This window comes from Apium graveolens, chromosome 8 (genome assembly GCF_009905375.1).
Source record: "Apium graveolens cultivar Ventura chromosome 8, ASM990537v1, whole genome shotgun sequence".
Lineage (NCBI taxonomy): Eukaryota > Viridiplantae > Streptophyta > Magnoliopsida > Apiales > Apiaceae > Apium > Apium graveolens.
The window spans coordinates 60,936,914-60,947,349 of NC_133654.1; the positions used below are offsets into that span (position 1 = coordinate 60,936,914).

Here is a 10,436-nt window from a genome sequence, read left to right on the forward strand (position 1 = left end):
CATTCTTTAGACACCCGAGTTGCCTGTTGATACCTAATACTGGTTTAACAGTGAGCTTTTCCGTCCAAGAGCATTCTCCACCAATATTATCAATGATGTTCAAGATTGATGGGGTTGTCAACTGTGAGCAATGAAGGCTATAGTGTTTGTGTCTGCAGATGTATGATGGAGGCGTGTTTGGATAAATCTAGGGCTCGAGATCAGACTCAGCCATGCCTTACTAACAGACCTGTATTGCAGCAAACATTTTACGGGGACTTCAACCAGCAATACTTCTGGTAAACTATTCCAGTCTGCCATGTTTTTCAGATGGATTATGGAAGGCTTGACAAAATTTAAAGATAGAAGCCATAGGAGATGTTACCACTGAGAGAGATGTGTGTGGTTTAAATCCATATTTGCAGACTTTTCAAGCCATGCACTAGTTTCGATTTACAAGTAACCTCAACTGGTGTGCTCTAATTTCATGTACAGAAAGAAGTGAAGGTTGATGTAATCAATGATTACATGCAATGTAATTAATGTAAAACACGAAGATTTATTAAAGCATAATGCAGATATGGATACTATATATATTGGTGCTCATAATTTTTTTTATTTGCAAGGCACAAAACTTATAACTTTCCCTCCGAACGAGAGAAAGAGATCTCGATAATATAGTACTTTGTGATCATGTACTCGTGTTACAAAATTAGCTTATTAAACTATGCAACCAGCAAGCGGTATGCAGAGGTTTAAATGAACCGAGGGAGGCTCAAGTTCGGATACAATAACCTTAGCTTAACTCAATTCGGCAAAAATCGAGTTCTGTAAAACCAATATATTGGTACAATAAGCTTACAAAGCTCGGATCAGTTCAGTATGGAAAAACTTAGCTCGGCTTTATATCTCAAGCTCAATGACCCTGAATTCCACACAGTTGATTCATTTACTACCTTAAGAAATACACGAAGTTTTAAGAAAACCAACATTTTTAATTTCAAGCTCCGACCTTTTATAAGAGAACATCCTCAAGTTCCAACAAACAATATTGTCCGATAAGTTTATCAAACTCAGCTCGAATAGGATTCACTAAGCCAGAATTCTACTCTGTTAATTTTGGGGCCGGGTTCCATGGGTTTTGCATTTGCTTTTAGCTTATGAAACAAAGAGCTAAGGTCTAACAAGCATATGCAAGAATCTCTGTTTAAGATAGTCCCTATAAATTAACATGCGAAGCAAAAAATTTGATGAACAGAATACATAACCCTGAAGTACCCACGGACGGAGTCCATAACCATTCTTATCTATGCTATCCTACTGACCAATTTAAATATTGGAGCTCAACAATATAAGACAAGTGACAAAATTCTATGAATGGAAAAATGTGTATATATTTTTCATACACCCTGTTGCAGATAAAAAATTTATTTCAGTGAACACCATGATACGCAAAACTGAGCAAATAACTCCATTATCACTCGTGTCTTTCCAAGAACTTCTCTATGACAACTGAAAATGCTGCAAAGCCTGCACATCCCATGCATGCAGCTTTTGGACCACCTAAAAGACAAAGAGTTATGCATTGCTTAGCCCAAGAAAATAAAAACATTTAACACTGGGATTGCAGAAGAGAAAAAAAAGAGTTAAGTAAAATAGCACCACTTAGTTTTTGAATAAAATAACCACCATCATTTGTAGAAAGAACGTATCTATGTATAATTCCTAGTCGTAGCACCTTGCATTTGTTCTATCAGCTACCATAAACCTTACTACCACAACTATAATTTACCTTGGGACGATGGTTTTCATGGAATACATAACTTTTTTAAAATTGATCACAAGTTCCAAAAACTTATATCAATGATGTCATCATAGAGGTCAAAACTACTTGGTACAAGTAGAGAATGACAAATAAGGTACATTGTGCAATTGTGCTACTTCCTACTCTAAATCAGCAAGGTATCTCTGAATTATGGTATAATTAGCAAATTTATTATTTCATATTTAAACGTGTCTTCATTTCTATACAGAGGGAATATAACAGAAGAGAGAGCAAAACACGGGGAAACCAATAAAGAACGCAGCCGATTTGACAAAAACATAATATTTTAACACAGCCAAAACTGGTTTTCTGGCCATAATACTGTGCCTGATGCATGTTGCTTCTGTTCATTGAATCAGGTGGACCAAATTAACTGGGCTGTGTAACCCTTCCTCTTCGCTAAGATTCTGGCAAAAAATTTACACGGCCATTGCATGTGATCATCTAATACTGAAAAGAGCTACCTAGGAATCTTTCATTTAACTCAACTTATGCAACAATACACACAAACATACAAAAAAAACAAAAAAGTTGCAGTCTATGTAAATTTTATACAACTCCACAATTTAGAAGCATAATACTTTTTCTGTGTCATCATGTATAACTTTGGTATAGGCCCCTGTCTGGCCCAGAAAATTTGAGATTTTGTGATTGCATAAAGGTGTTTTTAGCTAGCAGGATATGTTTATTAACTTTTCTTAAGTTTGATTTTATCAGGGTGGATTATCTTGCTACGCCCCCTCAATTTTTCAGTATTCGTGCTTGTATAGTCCTTCCCTGCGTCAAACTGAGGAGAGAATTGTCTTTGGTTGATTCTGGATCTAATTTCAAAAATATAGGGCAGAAGATAATCATGCAATGGATGTGACTGTTGGGTATTTTTCTCTGTGCCACGACCCACAAGAAGCTGAATTTGCGGGAGGAAAAAAACCGTCAGACAATTGACTCGAACTTTGTTTTGAGTTTGGTTTGACCTTCGCAGAAACCAGCAACAACCAATTGTTGAAATTCTGTACTAAACTTTGTAGAGTAATGCTCTTTTCATCGAAAATTATGGTCATTCTAGACGGGTATGAATAAAGATTGATCACTGATGACTGTCTAAATACATGCATGATTGCAGAATAGAAAGCAAACGAACTAAAAGACAATTCAAAACCACAAAAAACATAAGACAATAAATTGGCGAGGATCCATCTCACCTTCTGGTGATTAGAGGTTGAGGTTTTGATCCATAGTGGAGGCATAGGTGTGTGAGCATTTTAGTATTTGTAATTGACCATAACCAAATAAAACATACATAGTGAAAATTTAATATGCAATCTACATTACTTTTTATGTTACATTTCCTAGATACATACAAAGATGCATCTGTTGAATTTAACATAAACACGGTGCTCATGCATGATATGGGACGTTTAGGCCACATTTCCAAGTGTGAAAATGTACATCAATTGTATTTTAGATTATAATTTTATACCTAAATCTCTATTCAAGAATAAGCTCCCAATAGAAAAACTTTATTGCAGTCCCTAGGATTTTATTGTATAGAGTTTTACATGTAATTTGTAACGTGCTTTGGATTTGGCTAAATTAAATTTACTGGATCTTAACCTTTTGCAGGTGGGATAACTGGTTAATTACACCATAAAAGACTACCCTCAATTCATTTCTTTAATAAGTTGAATGATATTAATGGGCATCATGTAGTTTCAACACAAAATCCAATTATTCCCAGCAATTTATTTGCTAATAAATAAAATCAAGGACCAAATTTGGTGAAATGTGTCAACTACATAAAGATACATAATAGAGCGATAAAAACAATAGTCCCAATGAAAACTTAAAAACACAATATTGTCCCATGCCAGCTTTTTCAAGACAATTACTATGTTAAGATTGTACAATAATGATGTTTATTACCATTGATATCTCAATAACTAGTCATAATAACGTAAAGGGATCTCAGGGAACATATGTCCAAGTACAATGCACTAAGCATCAGGAAAGCAAACAATTACTTTTACAGTGGCCATTTTCTATTACTTGTAGCATTTAACAACCTAAACAACTCATAAAATAAACAGAGAAAGTTATAGACAATTACTTTTACATTGGCCATTTTTTACCTACATGTAGCATTTAACAAACTACGCACAGAAACAAGTCAAAAATACACAGGGAAAGTTATAGTAAGTATAACCTTTTGCCGAGAGTGTCCCTCCAGTTACACATCCCGCAGCAACTGTATTTGTCATGTCATGTTTCGCACGGACCTAAAAAGCAATGTACAGTATATAAAACTCCACAAAACATTTGAACATGTCAAATCTTTAACATGTAGGCGTCAAAGATTAAATTCAGAAATAAAAGATTAAATACTGGAATTTTATAAACCTAAATGCACAAAATCCTGCAATTATGTCAATACCGCTCATGCAGACCCTCATAATATTAAAAATGAACTAGCCCGATACCTTCTCAACAACACATTCAGTAGCCGAGAAAATAAAGCCCATTACAGCAAAAGTCTTGCAGGAATTCCAGCTCCTACGACCCATCTGCTTCGCAGTATAAACAAATTGCTGCCTACCAGTCATCTCGTCCTGCGTTATGGGATTGTCTAATGCTCCTAAAAACAATCCCATAGCCAATCCAAGTGCACCTCCTACATATATTAATCAAGCATAACAACAAATAAATTAAATCATCAACATATATGAAATACCTAGACAAACACAGAGAAAGGAAATTCATTCGCCAGACTGACTTTCACCTAGACTGTAGTAAAAGCATACATTTTTCCAGAAGCTCAAAATTATACAAGGGGAAAAAAAAGTAAGCCCTGCCATAAAGTTTTTCATTCTTGTTGAGGGTTTTGGATAACTAAGGAATTTAATTGTCAGTGGCCATAAACTTACCATTCGAAAATAGCAACCTACCAATAAATACAGACTCTACTCATAATGGTAACACTAATACAATCCCCCAATACATAATATCCCATAAGCAAGTTAACTTTTCAGTCAAATGTTTCATGTAATATTTTCTTTCAAACCATTTGTAACAACCCCACCATTTTCAGACTATAAATTCCAAAGAGTCAATAACAGCTTTAAAATAACTCCTGAAAATGCCAGAAAAAATAACATAAAATTAAAGATCGTAAGTGTATAAAACTATAACCATACAACATATTGTTAAGCTATCAATCAGGGATAAGGTGTTCCAAAATAGTCAGGTACAATCTGCACATATAAGCTACAAGATACAAACCATTGATACGAATTTTAGATGCAAAAGAGGACCGGTTTGAACGGAGATTTTAAATGCAGGCATGTAGAAAAGCGTAAAAGGGCATTCAAATAAGACATCGTCGGTAGTAACTGGCAAAGACTCGAAAAATAAACATCTGGATTGTAAGGGAATAATTCCAGAATTAACGACAGAAAAATCGAAGTAAAATGATCAACGTGACCTAGTAGACCAACTTAAAAAAATATGCGTGTGTGGTTCTTGCTTCCCTACCCAATGTCTTATACAAAAGGTTGTGCTGCTAAAGATGATGATAATACTTTAATTCAATATCTGAAATTTATACTTTAAAACAATGAGTTGTGAATCCATTGGGTACAAAAGCCTAGTTTTGGAAGTCGGAACTATACGCATTTACCTAATGAATCAAATGCTTTCTAGTGATTAATTTTGTTTACCTAATAGATTATATTTTTAAAGCTGTCTCTCCATGATTGAAAACTTATGGTTCATCATTTGTTTTTGACTTCGGTTTTTGTACACCTGTAATCTACGTTTATATTAATATCTGCACAGTACATCTTGGAAGCTCACCGAACTATAGGAGTTATTACCATTTATTGTTCACGTTCAATAATACTTCAAACACGAGATTAAAGTCGATTCCGGTTGGAATTGATATAGAAGGATATAAAATAAAATTTGGCTATTTTTCAACATTTAATGCACAATATTTATTTCAAATGAGGATTCATATAGCCTATTAGCAAGACTACTTTCCACTCGCAGCCTCACCCAAAACATAACCTACACCTTACTCATTCCACTTTATTGATGACTGTTCTTACCTTAAACCTAATTGTAGTCTCTAAATATTTCATTGTACAAATCAGTTTGACCCTACCATCTCCTTCAATCCTCTCCTTTCATGTTCTTCACACTTCTCTTTCTGCACTAACTTTTTTCACACTTTTCAATCCATTTTCACTCACATTCCTTTCACATTTTTTTTATTCCATTAACACTTACATTATTTTCACATTTTTCATCCCAATACCAGTTGCATCCCTTTCTAACATCACCAACTAACATTGACAACATTACCGTTTCCCTTCCCTCCCCTTAGGCAAATTTCAAAACACATATACAAACAAAAGGCCCACCATAATAACAAGAAACAATCTAATATAGCATAAATAAACGACAAAATAAATTCCTAAAACATAAAACGACAAAAGATTAGTACATACCCATTACTCCACTTGTGACGCTACGCACAGCGCAATTGTTCCAAATATCTTGTCCTCGAACTTCTTCAATAGTAGGCAACCGCATTGGCTCCACAACACGAGGTTCATCCAAACTACTAGGTAACTTAATAGCCTCATTTTCAGAATCAGAACTACTCATCTTGCCTTAAAATTCACCTGCAATGTATTCATTATCAAACACACAACCACCTCTCCAACTAAACACAAGCTAAGAAATGATCAAATTTTCTTGAAATAATAAGATTTTCAACAGTAAGCTCTAAAATGTAATCTTTGAAGTGCACATGGAAGAGAAAGCTAAAATATAAAGTTTAGTAAAAACCCAATAATGATTTTACCTGAAAGCTTCGACAGAGGAATTTTGTCAAACAGGTGATAGGCAACACTGTCTCTAACCCGGGTCTTCAATATTAAAGAGAAAAGCAAAATGGGTATACTCAAAACAAAAGATAGTCAACTGAAAAATGTCACTATTTCAAATTGGTTGCAAGAAAATTAAGGATGTGTTTGGCTGGTCGACAAAGTGTGGCAGTGATATGGCATATGAAATGTTTTTAGCCTCGGTTCTCGCCTATGACAAAAAATACCTTATTTTTTAGAAAATGTAAAAAGAATATCACTTTCTTAAATATATGGCCAAAAATATACTTTTAATACGCATTTTAGAAATGGGTAAGACTATTACGCATTTTAAAAATAGGTATTATTTAAAAAGAAACAAATGAAAAAAAAATTAAAAAAAAGAACAAAAACATGATACGCATCTCATGAATGCGTATCCAGATTTTTTTTTAAAGTATAGATTTTTTTACACAAGTTACCTTTTTCTACCAATTTTAAAAATGCGTATTAGTAATACCCAATTTTAAAAATGCGTATTACGTAGTTATTTTTGGCCAAACATTTCAAAAAATTGTATTCTTGTCACAAACTCAAAAAAAAATATTTTTATCATTTTTCGCCTAAGCGGTGGACGTGGAACTAATAATAAGTAGGTCACTAATTTAAAGACCTCACAAAAATTTAAATAAAATTATTGGAAAAAAATATATGCGGGTATTTTATATATTTTATTTAAAATTCAAATCAATGTTTAAATGTTGAATGTGTGAGTGTTGATATTTTTATCAAATAAAAATGTAAAAAGAATATATGATCAACAAATTACCTCTTAAAATCTTATTTCACATGTTTTTAAATTAGTTTTTAGTTTATCGCACTAAGATATAAATTATTTCTTTTTTGAAATAAACATATTTGCATATATTAAAATTTCTAAGAATTAATATTACAATCAACAAAACCAAGAACTATAAGATCAACTCTATGAAAAAATAAAAGACTTAAAATATGCGGCCATTTACTAATCAATAAGCATAAAATATTTGTAGAACTATGAACAAAAACAACTAACACATTGTCGAAAGTGTTTAAATATCTCACTGCAATCCGCGACAATTGTATAAAAGGGAAGAGTTGCCTTTACATTCACTAATCTTGTGCTTTCAAGTTTTTTTGTTAAGAGAACGGACGAGAAGACAAGAGAAATGAAGAGATGGACGAGAACATATATATATATATGTCTGTTAGATATATTTGATAATGTCATGACTAATATGATTTGTGTATAGTTTTCAGATCTTACTTAACATGACAAATCAGTACTTAACTGGAAATCAGTACTTATACTGAAGTCGGAACTTAAGATATCAGAACTTAAGTTGTCGGAACTTAAGTTATCAGGAGATATTTATCAGGAGATAATATCAGGACTTAAGGAGACTTTCAGATAAGGAAGGCGGCTGATTGAAAGGAAAGAAGATCAAGACAAACGCAAGAAGAGATATGCATGAAAAATGAATTCTAAGAAGAATAGAATACTTGGAAGAAAAAATAACTAGTTGATATATATTAGGAAGCAGAATTATATTCCATATCAATTAGAATTTATCTTGTAACTGTGTAGTATATAAACACAGACATAGGGTTTACACTATATGAGTTATCATAATCGAAGTTATTATTCATTGTAACCCTAGCAGCTCTCGTGATAAGTTGTTCATCACTGCGATAGGACAGTTCCATATTGTAACAGAGTTTATTGTGTTAAATAAAATCTGTTTTCTGTGTTCTTACATTCGATTTGATTGTGATAAACACTGTATTCAACCCCCTTCTACAGTGTGTGAGACCTAACAAGTGGTATCAGAGCAGATCTGTTAACACACAAACAGTTTAAGATCCAAAAACAATCATGTCTGAAGAAGAACAAACTTCAACCAAGCCCACCAAAACTGAAGAACCTCCAAAGACTCAAATCCATAGTCGATATGAGACTATTAGAGTTCCCATACTGAAACCATCTGAATATCCCATATGGAAGGTGAGGATGTCTATGTTTCTGGAAGCTACAGATCCAGAATATCTTGACATAATCAATGAAGGACCACACAAGCCAACCAAACTCTCTATTGTAGTTGCAGGTGAACCAGCAAAGTCTGTTCCAAAGGAGAAGAGTGATTACACTGCTGAAGATATCTCATCGATTGCTAAGGATGCTAAGGTACGACACTTGCTGCATAGTGCCATTGATAATGTCATGTCAAATAGGGTAATTAACTGCAAGACTACAAAGGAGATATGGGATGCCTTGGAGACAAGATACCAGGGAACTGATTCAATTAAGAAGAACATGAAGACTATACTCACTCAAGAGTATGAGCACTTTGACTCAAAACCTGATGAGTCATTGACTGGTTTATATGACAGATTTGTCAAACTCTTGAATGATTTGTCACTAGTTGACAAGGAATATGGTCTTAAAGATTCAAATCTTAAATTCCTGTTAGCTCTTCCTGAAAGTTGGGATTTGAAGGCCACCACTATAAGAGACAACTATAATCTTGAAGAAACAACTCTTGATGAAATTTATGGGATGCTCAAGACTCATGAACTTGAGATGGAACAAAGAAGTAAGAGGAATGGAAGAAAGTCAAGGATAGTTGCTCTAAAGGCTGAGGAGGAATCCCCCAAAGCAGCTGCCTCAAGAAAAGGCAAAGGAAAAGCTCTTATCACAAAGTCTGATACTGAGTCATCAAGTTCTGATAGTGATGATGACTCAGAAAATGAAAGCTTACCTGAGATGGATGCTGATGAAGAGATGATGAAGCTGTGTGCTCTTATGGTGAAAGGAATCACAAGGATTGCATACAGGAAATTCAGAAAGGGAAAGAAATTTTCCTGGAAAGGTGCAAGTTCTTATAAAAAGGGTTTCAGAAAATCTGAAGGCAAAGGAGGAAACTCTGACAGAGGAGATTACTCAAATGTCAAGTGCTACAACCGTGGTGAGAAAGACCACATATCTCCTGATTGCAAGAAAGTGAAGAGTGACAAAGGCAAGGCTCTTGTCACAAAGAAGAAAAACTGGACAGACACTTCAGATTCTGAAAGTGAGGTAAACTATGCCTTGATCGAAAATGCTGATAGCAGTTCTGATAATGCTGAGTTAAAGGTACCTCAAACTACTTATGCCTTTCATACTGATGATATTACTGAGTTGAGAAGATATCTTAAAACCATGTTCAATAGTTATAGAGATCAAACTTTAACATGTGAAAGATTAACTTCTGAAAATCTTGCTTATAAAAAGAGGAATGATTATTTAGAAAAAGAGTTAGTCATGTTCCATTAAACTCAGAAAGATAGAGATGATGCCTTTTATGTTAGGAATGAAGTACTTAAAATAAATGAATCTATAAAAACTGAGTTAGAAAAGGAAAGAGAGATTATCAGGACTTCGACTAACTCTGGCAGAACAACTCAGAATTTGTTAAGTAGTGGAAACTGGAAAGAAGGCTTAGGTTATGGAGATGATAAGAATGATAAGGGAACTGTAGAAATTGAGCCTATAGTTGTTAAACAAAAGCCAAAGGTAAATCCTGTTAAGTTTGTAGCTGTAAAGTCTGATATTGATAAATCAGAAGTTAAAAAGAAATTAACTTCTGACAAACCAAAATAGGATAAGCCAACTAAAGTTAACATAGGCTTAATGACAAAGAAGCAGCTTAAGCATAAGCTGAAAGATGTTAAAAATGTAAACAAGGTAA

The 10,436-nt window shown here is 33.9% G+C and overlaps 1 protein-coding gene across 1 annotated transcript; it reads right to left on the reverse strand.

Annotated features, from left to right (window-relative positions):
• Positions 1 to 1,181: 1,181 nt before the first annotated feature.
• On the reverse strand, positions 1,182 to 6,850 carry LOC141676495 (mitochondrial import inner membrane translocase subunit TIM22-4-like). The gene is made up of 5 exons (XM_074482149.1): positions 6,669 to 6,850; positions 6,310 to 6,486; positions 4,282 to 4,472; positions 4,008 to 4,080; positions 1,182 to 1,542 (listed from the first exon to the last, which is right to left on the reverse strand). The coding sequence occupies exons 2-5, from the start codon at positions 6,467 to 6,469 to the stop codon at positions 1,457 to 1,459; spliced, it is 510 nt and encodes a 169-aa protein (XP_074338250.1). The 5' UTR covers positions 6,470 to 6,486; positions 6,669 to 6,850; the 3' UTR covers positions 1,182 to 1,456.
• Positions 6,851 to 10,436: the final 3,586 nt, after the last annotated feature.